At 46.1% G+C, this 20,158-nt stretch overlaps 1 protein-coding gene across 9 annotated transcripts in view; it reads left to right on the top strand.

Annotated features, from left to right (window-relative positions):
- LOC311583498 (uncharacterized protein) overlaps positions 1 to 18,164 on the top strand; it is a 78,068-nt gene extending 59,904 nt beyond the window's left edge. For 3 of the 9 annotated variants that reach the window (XR_014774541.1, XR_014774545.1, XM_084757161.1), the window contains 2 exons: positions 67 to 178; positions 5,515 to 18,164. Coding sequence is in view for 1 of the 9 variants with exons in the window: in XM_084757161.1 (XP_084613287.1) it covers positions 67 to 178; positions 5,515 to 5,541 (139 nt within the window). In the remaining 8 variants the exon portion in view is untranslated. Of the gene's footprint in view, positions 1 to 66; positions 5,030 to 5,514 lie in introns of all 9 variants that reach the window. The other 6 variants (XR_014774544.1, XR_014774546.1, XR_014774547.1 and 3 more) reach the window with 3 other exon arrangements.
- Positions 18,165 to 20,158: the final 1,994 nt, after the last annotated feature.

Raw genomic sequence — 20,158 nt, 5'->3', positions numbered from 1 at the left:
CTTTTTGCTAGGACTGCACCTTCAGCGCAAGGTGAGTCTTACCTTGCTTCTTTCGCCTTCCCCCAGGTACACATCCCGAGGATCCCGAGTTCCTGACCTGATCACTCAACCAGTACATGAACCTCTTAAACTCTGGCCACAGAGAATGGACATCTGCCCTTGTGGCCGCCTGATCAGAGTGAGAGCCAGACTGCCTTCTGTTGCTTGGATGGGAGGCCACACTTCTTTTAGTCGGGTTCACCTGGTTGCATGGCCCGACAGGCGGCGATCAAGAGCAGCCTCTGGTCTCACTGAACCAGCCTTGGAGCCTGCCCTGTGGAGCGCTGCTGCACACTGAGTGGGGGCATGCACGTCTTGCTTTGTCACTAAGCAAACTAACTCCCAGGGAGGAAAGACACATAGCTGCCCCCTTAAATTCATCTGCCTGAGGCCTAGACAGTTGACAGGATCCCAGGCCAACAGCCAGGCTGGGGTTAGGGAAACAGCACATAAAGCGATACAAAATGGAGCATGCAGGCTCTTACAAAGCGCACGGAATCCTTACCGAGCCCATCCTGTTTTGAAATGTGGGTGTTTTGTTGGTCTTGGACTTATCTGCACCATTTCTTATTAAGTATTGGGTTAATGAAAACAGGGTCTAAACATCATTTAAAACACCCCTGTTCGCAGTGCATTGGCCACAGTAGCAGAAAGGGAAAGAAACTGCACCAGTGAACCTGGAGGCTACTGCACTAAGTGAAATAAGCCAGCCACAAAAGACAAAAACCAGATAGGACCTCACTCCCCCAAAGGCCCGTTTATTAAAGGTGCTGTGAGTAGCCTGTGTTTCTATTGTTAGGTGGTGGAGCCTCTAAGAGGTGAGCAACATGGGCTGGGTGTTTGGAGATGGAGTTTCCATTAGGAAAGATGAAGTCTCAGCATTGCATGGTGGCGCTGACCATACAGAACTGTGAATATACTTACTGCCTTGAAATGTACCCTTCCCTGGTAAAATAGCATATGCCTTTACCATTTGAATCTGAAACACCTTTCCCCAGAAGCTCACATTTTAAACACCTGTCCCCAGCTGATGGTGCCATACTGAAAAGCGGGGGGCGGGGGGAGCCTTTAGGAGGCAGACCCTAGCTGAAGGTAACACCAGCCCCAGAATCCGTCAGTCTCCAGGGAGACTGCATCCAAGGAATACAGGGAGTGAAAGCCACCGTCATGGCTCACCTTCGTGCCCTCAAGTGTAGTAGTCACCAGCTTTTGTCAGCTGCCCCTAACAGTTACTATCTTCTAGGTATTTCCCAAGCTCTTGGCCACTGGGCGGCTGTCTCCTCACAAGGGCCCTGTGAACCCTAAAATTTACATGTCCAAGGAAACTGAGGCATAGACGTTAAAAACCCTGCCAGCATGGGCAACTTGAAGAAGAGCCCGGACTCACCCCACGGCCTGGTTCTGTCTCACACTGCCAGAAAATGAAGACATTGTGTCCTTTCTCCCACCTCCCAAGCTCAGCCCAAGTTTCTGCCTGTCCCCAGCGGCAGCTTCTTCCACATTCCCTGCCATGTGTCACTCCAAATGTTGGAGGACTGCCTCCTGCCTCTCCAGCCCCGCCCACTGGGCACCTCACAGAACTGGACCTGCCCTCTCCCGTGTAGGCCCTCACATGTGAACTTGGCAGACAGCTGGGATTCTGCTAGCTTGTTTGAGATGGCCACACTAGGGGTTCCCAGACCTCCTGCTGCCTCCGGTGGCCCCAGGCAGGCACGTAAAACATCTCCACTGACTCCAGCAGAGAAGTTGCCCATCGTCGCAGACTGCCATCATGCTGTGATTAGTTAATCACTAAATGCGTGGAGCTTTTAATTAACCGCCAGCCCTGCACGGGCAGCTGTTCCACAAACCACATCTGATCTCCATCCTGGTCCCAGCTGACGGAGCGCTTCTATCACGCAATGATGCTTGCGTGTAGCCTCATGACAGAGATGGCTGCTGCCACAGCAACAGCCCTAATGGAAGCCGCCAGCAGCAGGAGGGAGAAAAGACAGCTATCCTGGAGTGGGGCCGTCAGGAGTGGAAGGCTGAGAGGCTGCTGAAGTCTACACACTGTGAGAGTGACTTGCGGTGTTCTTCCACATATTCAAATTAGCTCAAGTCAAACAAGTGCACGAGGAAAGGTCCTAGTTCTAGCCAGACAGTGCAAGGCTTCAAGCATGGCTAGATCCAGGAGGGGAAGCAAAATTGCCAGGCCAGCTGGGTTTGAACGTGAGTTAGCTGGGTATAAGTAGACAGTAATACAGCCACTTTCTCTTTGCTTCCCTCTGATGTGCTTATGCCTTGCACACTTCTGCACCTTGGAATAGGTTTGGCCTTACTTCCAATATCACCTTATCATTAAATCGGAACCATCTGAGCACATGTTCCTGTCATCCAATAGTGCAGCATAGCCTAGTTCAGTACTACTGGCATCTTTCTTGCTTGTGTTTTTGGTTTTGTTTGGTTTTTCGAGCCAGGGTTTCTCCATGTAGCCCTGGCTGGCCTGGATTCACTTTGTAGACTAGACTAGCCTTGAACTCACAGAGATCTGCCTGCCTCTGCCTCCTAAGTGCTGGGATTGAAGGTGTGTACCAGGACACCAAGCTCTACTGGCATCTTTCCATATACTGTGCATCCTTACCCCTGGATGCCAGGTGTTCCAACCAGAAAAACTGTGGCAACAGAAAAACACCTCCAAATACAGACAAAGGTCCCTTAGGCTAATGAAATTGCCACTGCAATAGACATAAGGACCAGGATGTCCCATGGGAAAGATCTGCCTCCAGTGGGATGTCAGTGATGCCCTGAGAACAGAGGCCAGAAGGCAGACAGAAACGAGTGGAGCTTTCAGCACACGGCCACTGATGGCTCAGGTTCAGCATCTTGAGGCACAGCATGTGAGCACCAGACTGGAGGGCCGTGCCGTGCCTTCACCAAAATTTGCCTGACACAGTCACCTAATGACCACGTTTTCCTGCTCCATAGTACCTCCCAGTACTGTGTACTTTTAGGGGTCACTTAGCATCCAAGCCACAGACACTATGCAGCCACAGAAGGCTTGGGATGGGGGCTGAGTGTATTGGTAAGGACAGGCAAAGAAGCTTGGAGCACAGCGAAGGGCCATCGCCTGCCACCTAGGTGCCTGCTTCCCACAGTCAGGCAATGTGAGGGGCCTGCTGCTGTTGGATGCACATCAATCACACTGTAGCTGAGTTAAGGACACACCCAGGAGTCAATGCTAACTAATAGTGTCCTGCGGTACCGTTTTACAGTTTGCTTGGTGCCATGTGGCAAAGTCAGGACCCAATCCCAATGTGGTCGATCCCTGAATCCACACACTTGCACCTCACTAGCCCCTGCCAGAGGACAGAGAAGGCCCCAGCATAGACCACAGCCTTTGCAGCGCTGTATAGAGTACTTCTGGGAACAGGAAGTAGCAAAACACCTGTGAAGCTTCCTTCTTTTAAAAACCAGTTTTGAAATGCAAAGTTTTCAGTGACCCTCCACTTTGCATCCATCACTGAAGTGTCCTCCTTCTCCCAGACCTAGTGCCTGCTGCTCTGGCACTCCAGCTAAGACCTCAGTAATTGGTGTCCTACATGTTCACCAGTCACACACAAGTGAAATCAAGACGAAGGTGCTACCAATTCTCTGTGAGGAGCTTGGCTAGCTAGCTAGAAGCCTGAAGCTCATTAAAATAGTTTTCTTTTAATTTTATAGACTTTATTCCTATTGGATATAATTATACATATCCATGGGTCTGGTGTGTTGTTTTTGACGCATGCATACATTGTATAATAGTTTATCTGGGTAATTAACGTATCCATGTCTTGTACTTACCTCCAGGGTAAGAAATTCATATTCCTTGCACCTAGCTATAGTGGGTATCAGATACCCACTATAATGCCACAGTTGCCCTGGGAACACCCTGGAATGTGCCTCTTCTATGTACGGCAACCTGACAGCCTAACCTCCCTTTCCCTTCCTCGCCCAGCCTCAGACCCCTAATTTCACACAGTAGCAGAGCTTCTGGTATTTATTCTCTGTGTTTAAGTTCTTTTGTTAATTAACTATTTTAAGAGATTTATTTATTTTTATTTTATGTATGTGGTTATTCGGCCTGCATGTATAGGTGTGTACCACATTCATGCAGTGCCCACCTAGACCAGAACAGAGTGTTAGGTCCCCTAGATGGTTGTGAGCCACCATGTGGGTGTTGGTCCTCTTGACCACTCGGCCATCTCTGCTGCTCCCTGTTGAGCCTCTAGCAGCTTTCTGTGGGAGCCTCCCCTTCCCCAGTCTCAGTCTCCTCGTATATAAAAGAGAAGAGCAATGCCTACTTTCCTAGGGATCCTGGGCTCCGCCCCTGGCAATACAGGACTTGTGTCAGTATCCAAACGTCTTCAGCCCTTAATTTCTCCAGCTGTAATGAGTGGTGGTAACACCCCCTACGCTGAATGGAAGTAAGTTCAGTGTCTGGTGCAGAAGTGGCAGAGCTCTGAAAACACCAGACATCCTCAGACCACACCCAAGCCATTCTCCTGACGTGGATCCCACTGTTGCCTCCTCTCCCCGGCTCCCTGTCATCAGGTAACACCTTTGGATGTGTGTCAGCTGCCTTCCCTCCTCACCTGGTATGACAGCTCCATACCAGGGTTTCTCTTTATGACAAGACCCCAAGCTAAATCCTGGCAGACTGGGCCACAGACAGGAAGTGGCTGGTGCACAGTGCATACCCCATCCACTCAGCATGCTGTGGCCTGAAGGTCCCCAATCTTTTCCTGTTTTAGTCACAATAAATATAATGGGTTTCCCAAGCAACCTGCCCTGCCCCAAGCAGCACTGGCTCATTGTGGCCAGTCCTAACTATCCTGGGCTTGGCCTCCTCCATTCACCTCTAGGATCTGTGACTGGGCAGCCGGACAAGCTGCTGCCCCAAAGCTACTACAGTGCTTCTCCCAGATCTGGCCTGGATATTGAGAACTGGTTGGAACAGAAAGTGGAGGAGGTAGAGGCCCGAACTTGCTAGATATTGTTTCTGTATGCCCCTGCTCCTCCACCCCACCCCATGTAACCCCTCCCCCACAGTGGACTCTAGTCTAGCCTTCCCAGAGTCGCCGTTCTGTCCCTTTCATGCCTTCCAGTTCCACCACTCCCATTATCAGCTACGACAGGCCTGTGTTGTCTGTGTTACATTCGCGCCTGCCATGTATGAAGCATTCTCCTGTGTGCCTGGCCCAGCTCTAAGCACATCATCCGGGTAGCTCATGGAAAGCTCACAATTAGAACTACTGTTTGTTTTAGCTTACAGAAAGCAGACCCAAGATGCTAAGAATCCTGCACAAAGGCTCCAAACTGGTATATAGGTCTTCCCCGACCCAAGAACCAGCACTCCATGTTCCCACACAATCCTGAGCCTGGGCTCCCACACCGTGTAAGCCCTCCCAACACCACTATGAGTGACATAAGACTAACATAAGTGTCTTTTTCCAGACCAGGAAACAGTTCTATGAGACCTAGCTTTCCTGCATTCATGAATCAGGAAGACAGACAGAGACTGCACAGCCATGACAAGCCTGCTAAGTGTCTCATCAGACTCTCCACAGATGCCCTCCATACAAAGGTCACCTCCCCCTCTTTATCCAGAAAATTCATGAAGAATTGTGAGATCCTCACTCTAGCCTCCCAGTTGGGAAGTATGGTGTGTCCAGGCTTTAGAAGCATCAAGCAGAGGAAAAGCCACCAATGCAATGAGTCCAGGGCTGATCTGGAGGTCAGCACATACTTGATGCAAAATGGAAGGAGGGTTGGTGAGAAGCAGACTCATCACACAGAATTCAGGGAGGAGACAGAGACATGGAAGAGGATTCAAGCTGGAAATAGGATGGAATAGAAAAACCCAACAATTCAACTAGAAATCTCAAAGGAAAGCTTCACAAGAATGAATTGAATCAAAGGTAAGATAAAATGGCAGGACTCAAAGATAAAGTAAGGGATATGGAAAGTGTTTTAAAAACACAGGAAAAGGAACATATAAGAAATCTGGGATGCCACGAAAAACCCCAACTTTTGAATTATAAGAGTAGATGATGGAAAAGAATCCCAAGTCCGGGACATAGACTAGATCTTTAATAAGATCATAGAAGAAATTTTTCCCAAACTAAGGAAAGACACAAGCATACATATTCAGAAGGCACAGGAGAGCTCCAAATAGACAAAACCAGAAAAGGAAATCCCCATGACATTTTACCATCTTTAAAATCCTAAGTATACATAACAAAGAAATGGTATTGGAAGTTGCAAGAGAAAACACATAAGTGCACAAAAAGGAAAACATTCAGAATAACGACTGATTTCCCAACGGAAACTCTGAAAGCCAGAAGAGCCTGGACCATGTATTCCAAGTCTTCAAACACTGTGATGAACCAGACACAGTGGCACATGCCTGTGATCTCAGCCCTCAGGGAGGCAGAGGCAGGTCATCTCTGTGAGTTTGAGGCCAGCCTGGTCTACAAAGTGAATCCAGGACAGCCAGGCTACACAGAGAAACCTATCTTTAAAAAAACAAACAAACAAAACCAAAAGACTATGATGGCCAACCTTGACTAACAAGCCCATCCCCCCCCCACTCAAAAAATCCGCTATAATTGAAGGAGAAAGAAAAATGTTATAATCAACAAACTAAATCTAAAGAAAATACAGAAATCAATACTGTAGGCTGAAGAAATAAAATGAGCATAACAGAGAGGCTGTGGGAAGAACTTCAAAGCCATAATTATTGAAACAACACCAAAACCAACAACACAATGACCACAGCAAGCACACACATTTCATTAAACCTTAAACATCAGTGACCTCAGTTCTCCAATCAAAAGACACAGGCTGACTGAAACAAAATCTGTCTGTTGTCTACAAGAAAAACATCTTAGCTTTAAGGTAGGCACTGCCTTAGACTAAAAAGATGAACAAAAATACTCCCATTAAATGGGACCAGAAAGCAAGAAGGCACCTCTCTTAAAATCTGACAAAATAGATTTCAGACTGTAGTGGGCTACTACTGAACTACAGTTATGCCACCTCATGAAAGTATTCTTTTTGGGTTGTTTTTTGTTTTGGTTTGGTTTTTGGGTTCTTTGAGACAGACTTTCTTTGTGTAACAGACCTGGCTGCCCTGGAACTTTCTTTGTAGATCAGGCTGGCCTTGAACTCACACAAAGATCCACTTGTCTCTGTCTAAAGGCATTTGCCACCATGCTTGGCTCATGAAGGTATTCTTAAGAAAAAACTTTCAGTGCTATAATTATCTTGGATAAGCCTGTTACTCTAGACCAGCCATAAATTTCTATTCAGTGTGCCCTGACGTCAAAGTTAAGAGAAGAGCCTGAGAGCTTAACTGCTATATTTGTGCTTCTGTAAACAATGCTTGCTTCTATCCTGCAGGTGTCCTGGCGGCCTTTCTGTATACATCACACAACTGCAGTTTTTGCATTTTAAGACTAAAACCTCTTGAAGGTTGGGCTGCTCTCTACTGTTCTGCCTGGGATAACCCCTCCAGTGATGAAGAAAGGCTCCAGATCATGTGACTTACTCAGGCCTCCCCTTTCTTCAGAGACCCCATAATAAAACTAAGCTAGTCGGCAGAGATGAAGAGGGACACTTAACCAAGGAAATGCCACTATCCTTAACATATATGCACAAAACTCTGGGCACCCAATTTCAGGGGACTGTACTACTAGATTTAAAGACACAGATCAACCTTCAAGTAAGTGATCTCAGTACCCACTTTCTTCAAAAGACAGGTCATCTGGAAAATATATATATATATATTAGAATTCATTTATATCCTACATCAATTGTTCTTAACTGATAACTATAGGATATTCCACAGAAACACAAAAAATTACACATCCTGTGCAACAGGACATGAAAGCTTTTCTAAAATAAATCACATCCTAGGACACCAAACAAATCCAAAATGAAGGAAATATCTCCCTAGATTCTATCTAACCACAATGCAATAAAGCCTAAAATTGACCACAAGCAAACTCATTGAGATTAAAGAACTCATTGCTGAATGATGATTTCTTAAAGAAGCAAATTTTTTTAAAAAAATCCTGGAGCTAAATGAAAATGAAAACAAAACAAAACCTCTTGGACACACTGAAGGCATTCCTACAAGGGAATTTCATAGGCCTAAGTGCCTATGTTGAAAAAAGAAAAAGAAAAAGAATCAAGAAGAGCACAAATAAATGAATTCATGATGCAACTCAGAAAAAACAAGAGCAAAACAAATACAAACTCGGTCAACATCAAGAAATAATAAAAACCAGAGCAGAAATCAATGAAAAAGAAAAACAAAAAACGAGATTCAATGAGTCAATGATAAAATAAACAAGATTGACAGACCCTTAGCCCAACCAACCAAAAGAGAGGACACAAATTAACCAAATCAGAAATGGACAGGAGTATTATAGCAGACAGCAAAGAAATTCAGAATATTATTGGGGAATATTTTTTAAATTGTGCTCCATGAAGCTGGAAAAAAGGAAGAATTAAACCTAGAAGAAATCAATAGCCTAAAATACTCACAACAAATAAGACCATTGAAATAATAATAAAAAATCTTCCAGCTTAAAAAAAAATCCAGAGCCAAATGGATTTGTGGTAGAATTCTAGTAGATGCTCAAAGAATATCTTCAGTCAGTCCTTATTCAGAAAAGAAAAGAAATAGATACAGAAGGAGCATTTGAAACTCCTAGGAAGCCACTGCCTCTCTAATGCAAAAACCAGACAAAGACACATCAGTATTCCTGATGAACATCGACTCAAAAATTCTCAATAAAATACTTGTAAACAGAATACAGATGCACATCAAAAAAATTATCCACCATGACCAAGTTGGCTTTATCCCTGAAACGAAGAGATGGATCAACTTCTGGACATTAAAAAAAAAACAGACAAACAAAACCAATGTGTAATAAACCACATAAATAGATTTAAAGGCAAAGATCAATAATCATCTCAATAGATGCAGAAAAAGTCTTTGACAAAATCCAACATGGCTTCATGATAAAAGTCCCAGCAAATGTAGGGCTCAAGGGAATGTGCTTTACCATAATGAAGCCATGCATGAGAAACTCGCCGCCAACATCATCTAAATGAAGAAAAGCTTGACACAATCTCACTGAAGTCAGGAATGAGACATGGCTGTCCACAATGCACACTTCTTTCACCATTGTGCTTGAAGCACCAGCTGGAGCAATAAGGCAAATAAGGGAATTAAAGGGATACAAACAGGAAAAGAGTCCAACCATCCTATTTGCAAATGTCATGAAATTATACATTAGAGATCCCCAAAATCTACCCAAAAGGTCCCAAGAGATCTGCTAGAAAACATCTACAAATGATGAACAAATTTAACAATGTGGCAGGACACAGAATCAGCTTGCACAAATCAATAGTTTTTTTGTATGCCAATAATAAACATGCAGAGAAGAGATCATGGACCAACTTCCATGCACAGTACCCTCAGAGAAAATAAAATATCTAGGAATAAACCTAACCAAGGAAGTGAAGGACCTCTACAGTGAACATGTGAAACTCTGAAGAAAGATAGAGACACACTAGACCAGCAGTTCTCAACCTGTGGGTCACGACCCCTTAACAGAAGTTCCCTATCAGAGATCCTGCAGAGCAGATGCTCACATTACACTTCATAACAGTAGAAAAATTACAACTATGAAGTAGCAACACAATAATTCTATGCTTGGGGGTCACCACAACATGAGGAACAGTATTGCAGGGTCACAGCATTAGGAAGGTTGAGAATCACTGCTCTAGGTTGAATTAATATTTTAGGAATGACAATTTTGCCTAAATATGTTTATAAACTCAATGAAATCCCAATCAAAACCCCACCACATTCTTCACAAAAAAAATACAAAAACTATCCGAATATTCATATGGAGCCACAAAAGACCTCCGATAGCCAAAACAATCCTGAACAAAAACCAATACTTGGGGGATTGCAATCCAATATCTTAAGATATATTACAGAGCCATAGTGATAAAAACAGTATGGTACTAGCACAAAAACAGGTCTGCAGATCAATGGAACAAAGTTGATGACACAAACATCAATACATGTAACTTCCGCCACTTAATATTTAACAAAGATGTCAAAAACATACACTGATTTTGCTCCAGGTAATGCTTTGACACAGTCTTGAAAATGAGTGGGGACTGTGGACATCCATGACTCATTCCTGACTTCAGTTAGATTGCATCAAGGCTTTTCTTTTCTCCATTTAGGAAAAGAAAGCATCTTCAGTATGCCAAGGGAAAGGTCTCAATTCATGCTGATTGCTCTTCTGTCCCAACCACTTGAGGCAGAGCTTGTACAGGCAGCTCTTGGTTGGCTTAAAAACAACCTGGCCTCCACGAGAGGCAAATCTTCACTCAAATGAGAGCAGTGTCTATACCACCTCAAACTACAAAGTGCCTTAGAGACCTTGGGAAAAGACTACAAGGTCCCTGGGCTCAGTGAGTGTTTTCCCCAAAGAAACCTAGAGCTCACTGAGGGCAAGGTTAACTTCATCTCTTGTCCCCTTCCTTTCCCATGCCAGGTACACAGCACACTCACGTCCATGTTCCTTCATGTGATTTCCTCTTTTCTCCCCCATCCAGATGACAGCTGATATGACGGTTTATAAGAATAGCTCTGGTGTCCCCCTCTCCCACCCATCCTCAGACAGCCTGCTTCTGAGGTGTGGGCAGACGTCCAGAAACAAGCCACTGCTTGCTACTTCTGACACAGGCTTACTAGGGGCATGACCTGGGGGAAAGCATCCAAGATTGGGCTAGAGCATCTACACTTGCTTCTTGGTATCTGAGCCTCCTCATCCTGGAATCCTGCAGCATGGAAACAGGCCATGTGCCTGTCTACCCCTGCCCACTCCATCATAGTGACATTGGAGTGACAGCTGCCCCAAGGAAGGGCAGACTTCACCCCCTTGGGGGTGGAATAGGAGTCTGATTCTTGTTTGTTATTATTGGTTTGTTGCTTTTGGGCTTTTGCTGGACATCTGAATAGGAAAAATGCAAGACTTAGAGTTTGATCTGATGTGAGGAAGGTCTTGCAGGAGGAGGGACACTGAGAAGCAGGCAGCCAGAATCGAAGAGGGCAGGCAAGGGACAGACAGACTGGAAGGGTCATGGAGCTCCCTAGTTGGCCCTGTTGATGGTCCTGGCCTCTGCAGTACCTGTCTAGTGCTGGCTCTTAGCATGGCTTCCCAGCCACGTCCACTTAGGACCTTTGTTTGCAGTTGGGGAACTTCCTCTTCCTGACACTTCAGGAGCAGCCTGGCCTCTCCATGCAGTCTCACTGGCACTAGTCAGGGTCAGCCTCTGAGCTCTTCCATCCAGAATGCTTTGATTGGCACATGTCTTGGGACAGTGACCCAGCCCAGTCCACTCATAGATGGCTGCTGTCTTCGTTCGCCCTGTGTCTCATTTGGAGAATTTGGATAACTCAGTTGATTCTAGGTTTTTTACTAACTTTTTGTTATTTCAAATTATGCTTGTTTTATTTCTGTTTTTTAAGATGGGTATGCTCTGGCTATCCCTGGCTGTCCTGGACTCACTCTGTAGACCAGGCTGGCCTGAACTCAGACATCTGCCTGCCTCTGCCTCCAGAGTGCTGGGATTAAAGGTGGGTTGTCAGGCATCCGCTATGTTCCAGGCAGACTTGATGCTTAACATAGCAAAGATATGGAGAGGAGCCAGGTGGAGTGTGAATTTTGGAAACGAGAAAGAATTTTTTTAAGCTTTATTGATTTTATATATAGTGGTTTTGCCTGCATGTACACCTGCACACCAGAAGAGGGCACCAAATCTCATTATAGATGGTTGTGAGCCACTGTGTGGTTGCTGGGAATTGAACTCAGGACCTCTGGAAGAGCAGCCAGTGTTCTTAGCCTCTGAGCCATCTCTCCAGCCCGAGAAAGAATTTTTTAAAATAAGCAAAAGCAGGATGGCATTGTAAGTGTGGCATGGAAAGCATCCCAGTGGCTAAGGGGTTGTCAGCAGAGGAATGTCTCGGCCCTCAGAGAAACAGCTGGTTGTAGATTAACTCCAAGCTCTGGCAGCACACTCTCAGCTCAGGAAAACACTCCCCACAACCCCCAACACCCTCTGAACCCTAAGCTAGGTCCCTAGACAACCCCCATGCCTGATACAGGCTGGGTTGGTAGTGGCCTCAGTCTCACTATGAAGGGAAGCCTGGCCTATTTCCACCTCCTCAGTACTAGGTTTATAAGTGTGCACTGCTATGCCTAGCCTAAACACAGCTCAGTCTGGACAGCTTCAGGAATAATCTAAATAAAGAACTTTCACTCATGCCCTTGTTTTGTTTTGGGATTTGTGGGGTTGTACCATTCCTTGAGGGACACTTGGAAAACCTACAGCATCTTAGCCTCTACTTTAATTGTGACCAGGCACTAAAATATTGAAATATGCTTTTCTGCACTGCCCAGGGATGGGTCTATACAGGGTCGCTCTAGATTCCTGTCATAAACAGATTCTTCCACAATGTCTGGAGCCCTTGATGTCCTGCAGATGAAGATGGAGAATGTCCTCAAATTCCTTGCTGCAGGAACCCACTTAAGTGGCACCAACCTTGACTTTCAGATGCAGCGGTACATCTACAGAAGGAAGAGTGATGGTATCTATATGGTGAATCTGAAGAGGACCTGGGAGAAGCTGTTGCTTGCAGCTCGTGCTATTGTTGCCATTGAGAACCCTGCTGACGTCGGCGTCATCTCCTCCAGGAACACTGGCCAGTGAGCTGTGCAGAAGTTCCCTGCTAACACTGGAGCCACTCCCATTGCTGGCCACTTCACACCTGGGACCTTCGCCAATCAGACCCAAGCAGCCTTCAGGGAGCCATCGATTCTAGTGTTGACTGACCCCAGGGCTAAACACCAGCCCCTCACAGAGGCCTCTTACGTCAACCTGCCTACCATCACTCTGTGCAACACGGATTATCCGCTTGTGGTGCCCGCACCACTGCAGTACCGAGTCGAGGGCGAGGGACTGCGGATTTAACTTATGCACACACACACAATAACACAGCGGGTCCTTCGTGCTAAGAGAGCAGCAGCCGCAGCAGAACCGCAGCAGCGGTTTATTAATAATCATCCCAGAGTGCCGAAGAGCCTTCTTATAGGCAGCCAAACAGGAATCCTCCTCCCAGGTGAAATCCCTCAAGAGGTAATTGCACACAGGAGGAAAAGTCTCGAGGAAGGGAGGGGCGCGCTCTCAGAGCAGTAAACACGACTAGCTAACCAAGATAAACACAGACATGGAAGCTGCTAGAAACAGGACATGAAACAGCAAGACAGGCAGGCAACCCAGTCGGGCCTGGTTCCTACAGGTCCCCCCTTTATATAATACAAATGAGCTCCTGTCTTAGGTTGCCAACAAAATATCATCCATATAATGAATAATATATACAGTAGGAAAATCCTGACAGGCTCTATGGCAGATGCCACATAATTCTGACAAATGGTGGGACTATTAGCCATACCCTGGGGCAATACTACCCATTGATATCTTTTATAAGGTTCTCGCAAATTAACAGAGGGAACACTAAAGGCAAACCGTGGTGAATCATTGGGATGTAGGGGAATAGCAAAGAAACAATCTTTCAAGTCAATTACAATCATATGTCAATGCTTAGGAATGGCTACTGGAACAGGGAGGCCAGGTTGAGTGGCCCCCGTAACTACCATCAAAGCATTGACAGCTCTAAGGTCCTGTAATAATCTCCATTTTCCTGATTTCTTCTTGATAACAAAAATAGGTGTGTTCCAAGGGGATGTAGAATGTCTAATATGACCTAGAGCGAGCTGCTCTTGTACAAGCATATTGGCAGCCTCCAACTTCTCTTTAGACAGGGGCCATTGTTCAACCCAAATTGGGGTATCATTTTTCCAGTTAATAGGAATAGCGGGAATTGGAGGCTGTTCAACAATGGCCCCTATGGAAAATACCCTAGCCCCTGTTTATCAGAAGAGTGGCGGAGAGTTATCTCTTGGTCTGAGACAGGATGGTTATCGCCCTGTAGGTTTTTGCCTAAATCTTGTCCTGGACAAAATCCTTGTTGATTTAACATTCTTTGTACTGGCTGTGTGGTCAATACAGCCACCATTCCTTCCACTATATCCTTTCCCCATAAATTAATAGGAATATGAGGGAGGACATATGGCTGAAATATTCCCTGATGTCCCTCCTCATCCTTCCAAGTCAACATCTTAGTACTGCGAAAAGGAGTGTTGGCTGTTCCCACTCCTTGCAATTGGGTATTTGTTTGTTGCAGCAGCCAGGTGGTAGGCCAATAAGAGAGTGAAAGGACCGAGGTGTCCACTCCCATGTCCAGTAGGCCTTTAAAGTCTCTGCTATCAATTTTCAGTGTAAGCATAGGGCGGTCATTAAGGGTTTGCATTCCAATAAGTCACTGGCCCAGTAGAGCTGAACCCTCCCTCATCTCTGTTTTCCTTTAAAAATGGGCTGGTTGTTCGGAATTGAGGTACTAGGATTATTTGAGCTATACAGGCTCCCTGGGGAATCACCAGAATACCCTTAGTAGTTTCCACCATAATTTTTATTTCTCCCCTTGTATCAGCATCAATGACTCCAGGAATAAATTTAAGACCTCTCATAAGGGCACTACTTCCACCTAGCAATAGTCCCAATGAGCCATCAGGTAACGGACCAAAAATTCCTGTCCCAATGGCCTGGGGGCCCATCTGAGGGGTTAATATGACTCTGGGGAGATACAGAGGTCCAATCCTGTGCTGCCTGCTGTCCCCCGGGTGAGATCTCGGATAAAAGTGGGTTTCTTTGAGGGACATAATGCACAGGTTGAATCATTTGAAGGGCAGGTGTCTGCAATGCTCCGCACATCTGTCTTGACAGGGCCCGGGCTGACCCCAGGGCCGGTTCCCTGCTGTGGCCTCCCTTGTCTATTTGTCCTAGCGTGGCACTCATTCCTCCAATGATACCCTCATTGGCAACAAGGACACAAACCTGGCTTAATATGATCAACTCTATCTCAAACTTGTCCAGTCTCCCTTCGAGTACATTCTCTCTTAAGGTGTCCTACCTGGCCACATCTGAAACATGTTTTCGGCCAGACTCGCCCAGAAGGTGACCATCCCTGAACACAGAAGCTATTACTTGTCCCATTATGTGAGTAGTATCTATACTTCGGCAAATTTTCAGATAGTCATTAACACTTTTATATTTATAAGGCCAAAGGGCTTCCTGACAATACTTATTAGCATTTTCAAAGCCCAGTTGTTTAATAATGGGCATGGCTCCTTCCACATCTCCAAAAATCCTTCCTGCCAATTGCATAAGGTGATCAACAAATTCCTGGAAGGGCTCCGAGGGTCCCTGGACCACTTTAGACAGCTGCTCTCCTGCCCCCTTATTAGGCAAGGACTTCCAAGCCCTCATGGCGCAAGTTGCAATCTGCGCATACACAGCTGGGTCGTATTGTATCTGGGCACTAAGTTCAGTATACAAACCCATGCCTGCTAGCATATCCACGTTTCTCTGTGGAACCCCAGATGCTGCATTATGTGCAGCGGTCTAAATACACTGTTCTTGATAATCACTGCGCCAAAGCAAATAATCACCCCCAATGAGGACTGCTCTACACATTTGTTGCCAATCACTAGGTGTTAAGAATTGTCCTGTGAAGGATTCAAAAATGGCAATCGTAAAAGGGGCATGTGGACCATAAGCCATAACTGCCTCCTTAAGCTGTTTTATGTCTTTAAACTGGAAGGCTTCATGCTGTCTCTGCATTTGCCCTGGGTTAGTTGGGTGAGGCACTTCAACTACTGGAAGGACTACTCCCCGAGGGGGAGCAGAAGGCTTTGCCAAAGATAACTGACTTTGATAATCTGGGTTATATGCCTGGGGCCGCTCTCCTCTAGTTTCTTTTCCTTCAATCTTACACTCCCTCAACAACTTCTTTAGGGCCCGTATCTCAGAGGTTAAAGTTGCCTCTTCCTCCTCAGACTTAGAAGAAGATATATCAGAGGCAATCTCAGACGGGGCCAAAGATTTTACAGATTGCTCCTCCTGCACTTCATTCAGGGCAAGTTCCATACTTCCTAGCTGCTCTCTTATTTTCTCGTCCTCCCTCCTAAGCGCATCTCTAACAAGACGCCATAACGAAAAGGTAGCGATAGGAACACTGTTGGACGCTTCATTTCGTAAAGTCCTCTGGAGATCAGACTTCACCTGACCCTAATCTTGGATATTTAGCTCTCCCGATACCATAAACCAAGGACTACTCAATTCTATTGTTTTATAAAATCTTTAACACTCTCACGCTTAATCCCAGTGCCTTAATCCTCTAACAATTTCACTAGCCCACCAGAACCGTGGACGAACCTCCCACACCTATTTTCCCGGTGCCTTAATCACTAGTCCACCAAAACCGTGGACGAACCTTCGGCACCTATTTCCAATACGCACATTTCCTACCTCCTTGAGGCGCTGGCCAGCTTCCCTGGGTGATCTGTCAGCTTCCTCCCTTCTTTCCCTGATCTCGGTGAAACCTCCACTTGTGGCACCCGCGACACCACGGTACCGAGTCGAGGGCAACGGACTGCGGATTTAACTCATGCACACACACACGCACACACACACACACACAATAACACAGCGGGTCCTTTGTGCTAAGAGAGCAGCAGCCGCAGCAGAAGCCACAGCAGCGGTTTATTAATAATCATCCCAGAGTTCCAAAGAGCCTTCTTATAGGCAGCCAAACAGAAATCCTCCTCCCAGGTGAAATCCCTCAAGAGGTAATCACACACAGGAGGAAAAGTCTTGAGGAAGGGAGGGGCGTGCTTTCAGAGCAGTAAACATGACTAGCTAACCAAGATAAACACAGACATGGAAGCTGCTAGAAACAGGACATGAAACAGCAAGACAGGCAGGCAGTCCAGTCGGGCCTGGTTCCTACATCTGCTGTGCTATGTGGACATTGTCATCCCATGCAACAACAAGGGAGCTCACTCAGTGGGTCTGATGTGATGGATGCTGGCCCAGGAAGTACTCTGCATGCGTGGCGCTATCTCCCGTGAGCACCCGTGGGAGGTTATGCCTGATCTTTACTTCTACAGAGACCCAGAGGACATTGAGAAGGAGGAGCAGGCTGCTGCTGAGAAGGCCATGACCAGGGAGGAATTCCAGGGCGAATGGACTGTGCCAGCTCCTGAGTTCACTGCTGCTCAGCCAGAGGTGGCACAGGCTGGTCCGAGGGTGTGCAGGTGCCATCCGTATCCATCCAGCAGTTCTCTACTGAGGACTGGAGCACCCAGCCAGCCACTGAGGATTGGTCAGCAGCTCCCACAATGCAGGCCACCAAGTGGGTTGGAGCCACCACTGAGTGGTCCTGAGCTGCTCTGCAGACACCCGAGCAAAAAGGAAAAAGGTGAAAGGAAAATAAAGTCCCCCAAAGCTTTAAGATAGATAGATAGACAGACAGACAGACAGACAGATAGATAGATAGATAGATAGATAGATATACATAAGGGGAAAATTTTTTCAAACTTCCCTTCAGTTTAGGAGGTATTGGCAGTTGACAGCTGCTGCATGAAGAAGAAGCATTCTTCCTTGAGGATATGGCCCCTGGTAGATTGCCTGTGCTCCATTGGACCTTGTGGGTTATTTAAAATAAGAAGAAGGAAGAAATGGGGGAGGAAGAGAGAAAGGAGGAGATCATGGAGTTGGGAGGGAAAGGAGCTGAACTCAGAGGAGTTAGAGAGTGGGTGTGGTCATATTTCATTGTACGCATGTATGCAATTCCCAAGGAATACTATTTTCAATTTTTTAACCTCAAAAACAAAATGGGAAATATTTGGCTGCAGTTTAAATGTTAAAGTATGGGGGCTGGAGAGATGGCTTAGAGGTTAAGGGCACTGACTGCTCTTCCAGAGGTCATGAGTTCAATTCCCAGCAACCACACAGTGGCTCACAACCATCTATAATGTGATCTAATGCCCTCTTCTGTCATGCAGGCAGAGTACTGTATATATAATAAATAAATAAATCTTTTTTTAAAATTGTAAGTATGTGGTACACATATGGGTTGTTAATACAGACATCATTTCATGATGTCATAACATGGCACAGAGGCCACAGGCAAATAATACCGCCTGCATCCAGGCAGAGAGAAAGCAGACACTCCACCCTGAAAGCCACTGTGAGTCTATAGAAAATGGCCCCAAGAAAGCATGACGCTGAAGTGGCATCTATGCCTGAAAACTAGAAACCCAGGCAACAGCACCGAGTCTCTGAGGTATTCTAACCTGAGGCTGCCTGTGCCCCTTCCAGGCCAGCCCCATGCTGAGCAGGTGGTGAGGTCCCCAACCTCTGCTGTCCTGAAGCTTTGGGCACCACCCACCCTTGACATCCTTGCTGGACTTAAGTAAAACCCTGGTAAGCCAAACGCTCTGCTGGCCTGGTACTTTGGGCATGGCTTGCTGTGCTGCATGCTCCCCTGGCCTCAGCTGGACATATGCACAGCAAAACCCAGATAGGCTCCACCCAGCCACACCCTACTACCAGCCCTGGCCTTACACATCAGCACAAAGATGAAAAAGCACCCAACAGAAAGAGAGAGGGAGAGCACACTGAGAAGCCTGTGCTTCGAACCCACTCCTGCAGTAGGCTGCCTTCTTGTACCAGCACTTTGTGTCATCCCTTCTGTCTGGGAGCAGTTGACAGAGTGGCTTGCATCTCATCAACAGAATATGGTGTGAATTATGGGTGTCTCTTCCAAGGCGAAAGTCCAAGCTACTCTACTCTCTCTCTCTCTCTCTCTCTCTCTCTCTCTCTCTCTCTCTCTCTCTCTCTCTCTCTCTCTCTCTCTCTCTCTCTCTCAGTTGCATGTGGAGAGGGACACATCTCTCAGGAACCTCAGATGGCCTCCTGTCAAGTCAAGCAAAGAACCAATGTTCTCTGTTCCAGGGGTCCATGAGGAGCCTGATACTTAGTACAGGAGGAGCTTGGAAGCAGATCTTGCTTGTGTCAAGCCACTACCCAGGCTATGGCCGTCTTCTGACGACCCAGTGAAGAGGCCGCCAGGTTCCTGACTCACAAAGACTGTGAGATCATCAGTGTTTGTTTTAAGCCATTAAACTAGGAGATACCTTGTTATTGGCACAGCTCCCTCCCCACACATAGACCCCCAGCGGAGGACCAATGGCTTTGGCCTGAAGTATGTGACCAGGTCCTGTCAATCATTCATGCAGAGAGACAGTGGGAACTTCTGTGCCTACATGTGGAAAATGAGACTCTAAAGTATTAAATCAGAAACTTTAGCAGAGTCACCTTAAGGCGGAGAATTCACAGCCTCTCTCCAGGCAGGGACCACATGATTCCCAGGACCCAGGTAATTTCTTAGGCAAAGAAACATATGGGTAAACAGTCAGAGTTGGTACAGGCATGGATCAGAACCCAAGAAGACTTAAGCTGAGGAAGTCTCCTACACGTCCGGTAGGTAGTCAGCTCTTGCGGTATGTATACGTTACAGAATGGCCCAACCAAGGTATTTAGCATACACAGTGTATACTTATTAACACATTGTGACAATATTTTAATGTTGAACTCTCAACAACAACAACAACAACAACCAAAACACTGGGTGTGGTGATGCACACCTGTGACTCCTGAGAGGGGAAAATGGTAAACTTGGTCTACAAAGTGAGAACTTCTCTAAATAAATATTTAGGAATGCAAAAAGAGTGTGAGTGTGAGAGACATACTTAGGGTAATATCTCAGGGAAGTTGTCCTTGAGTGTTCCAAAATGTTTAACAAGGGCTACATTCAAAGAATTGGAGGAAAACATGTTTTAAATTTTAAATAAAATCATATCAATAATGACACCATGGAGGACCATTAAAATAAGGAGATAGAAGTTATGAAAGTAAATGGAAATTCTGGAAGTAAAAGGCATACAGCATTTACTGGAAAGAGTATAAAGCAGATTCTACATGGCAGCGGGAAGGACCAGTGAGTCTGAAGACAGGGTGGTTAAAAACAATCTTCTTTAAA

This window comes from Acomys minous (assembly GCF_964271855.1).
Source record: "Acomys minous genome assembly, chromosome: 14".
Taxonomy (NCBI): domain Eukaryota; kingdom Metazoa; phylum Chordata; class Mammalia; order Rodentia; family Muridae; genus Acomys; species Acomys minous.
Note: the sequence above shows the minus strand (reverse complement) of the source record. Positions and strands in the feature narration are given on the sequence as shown.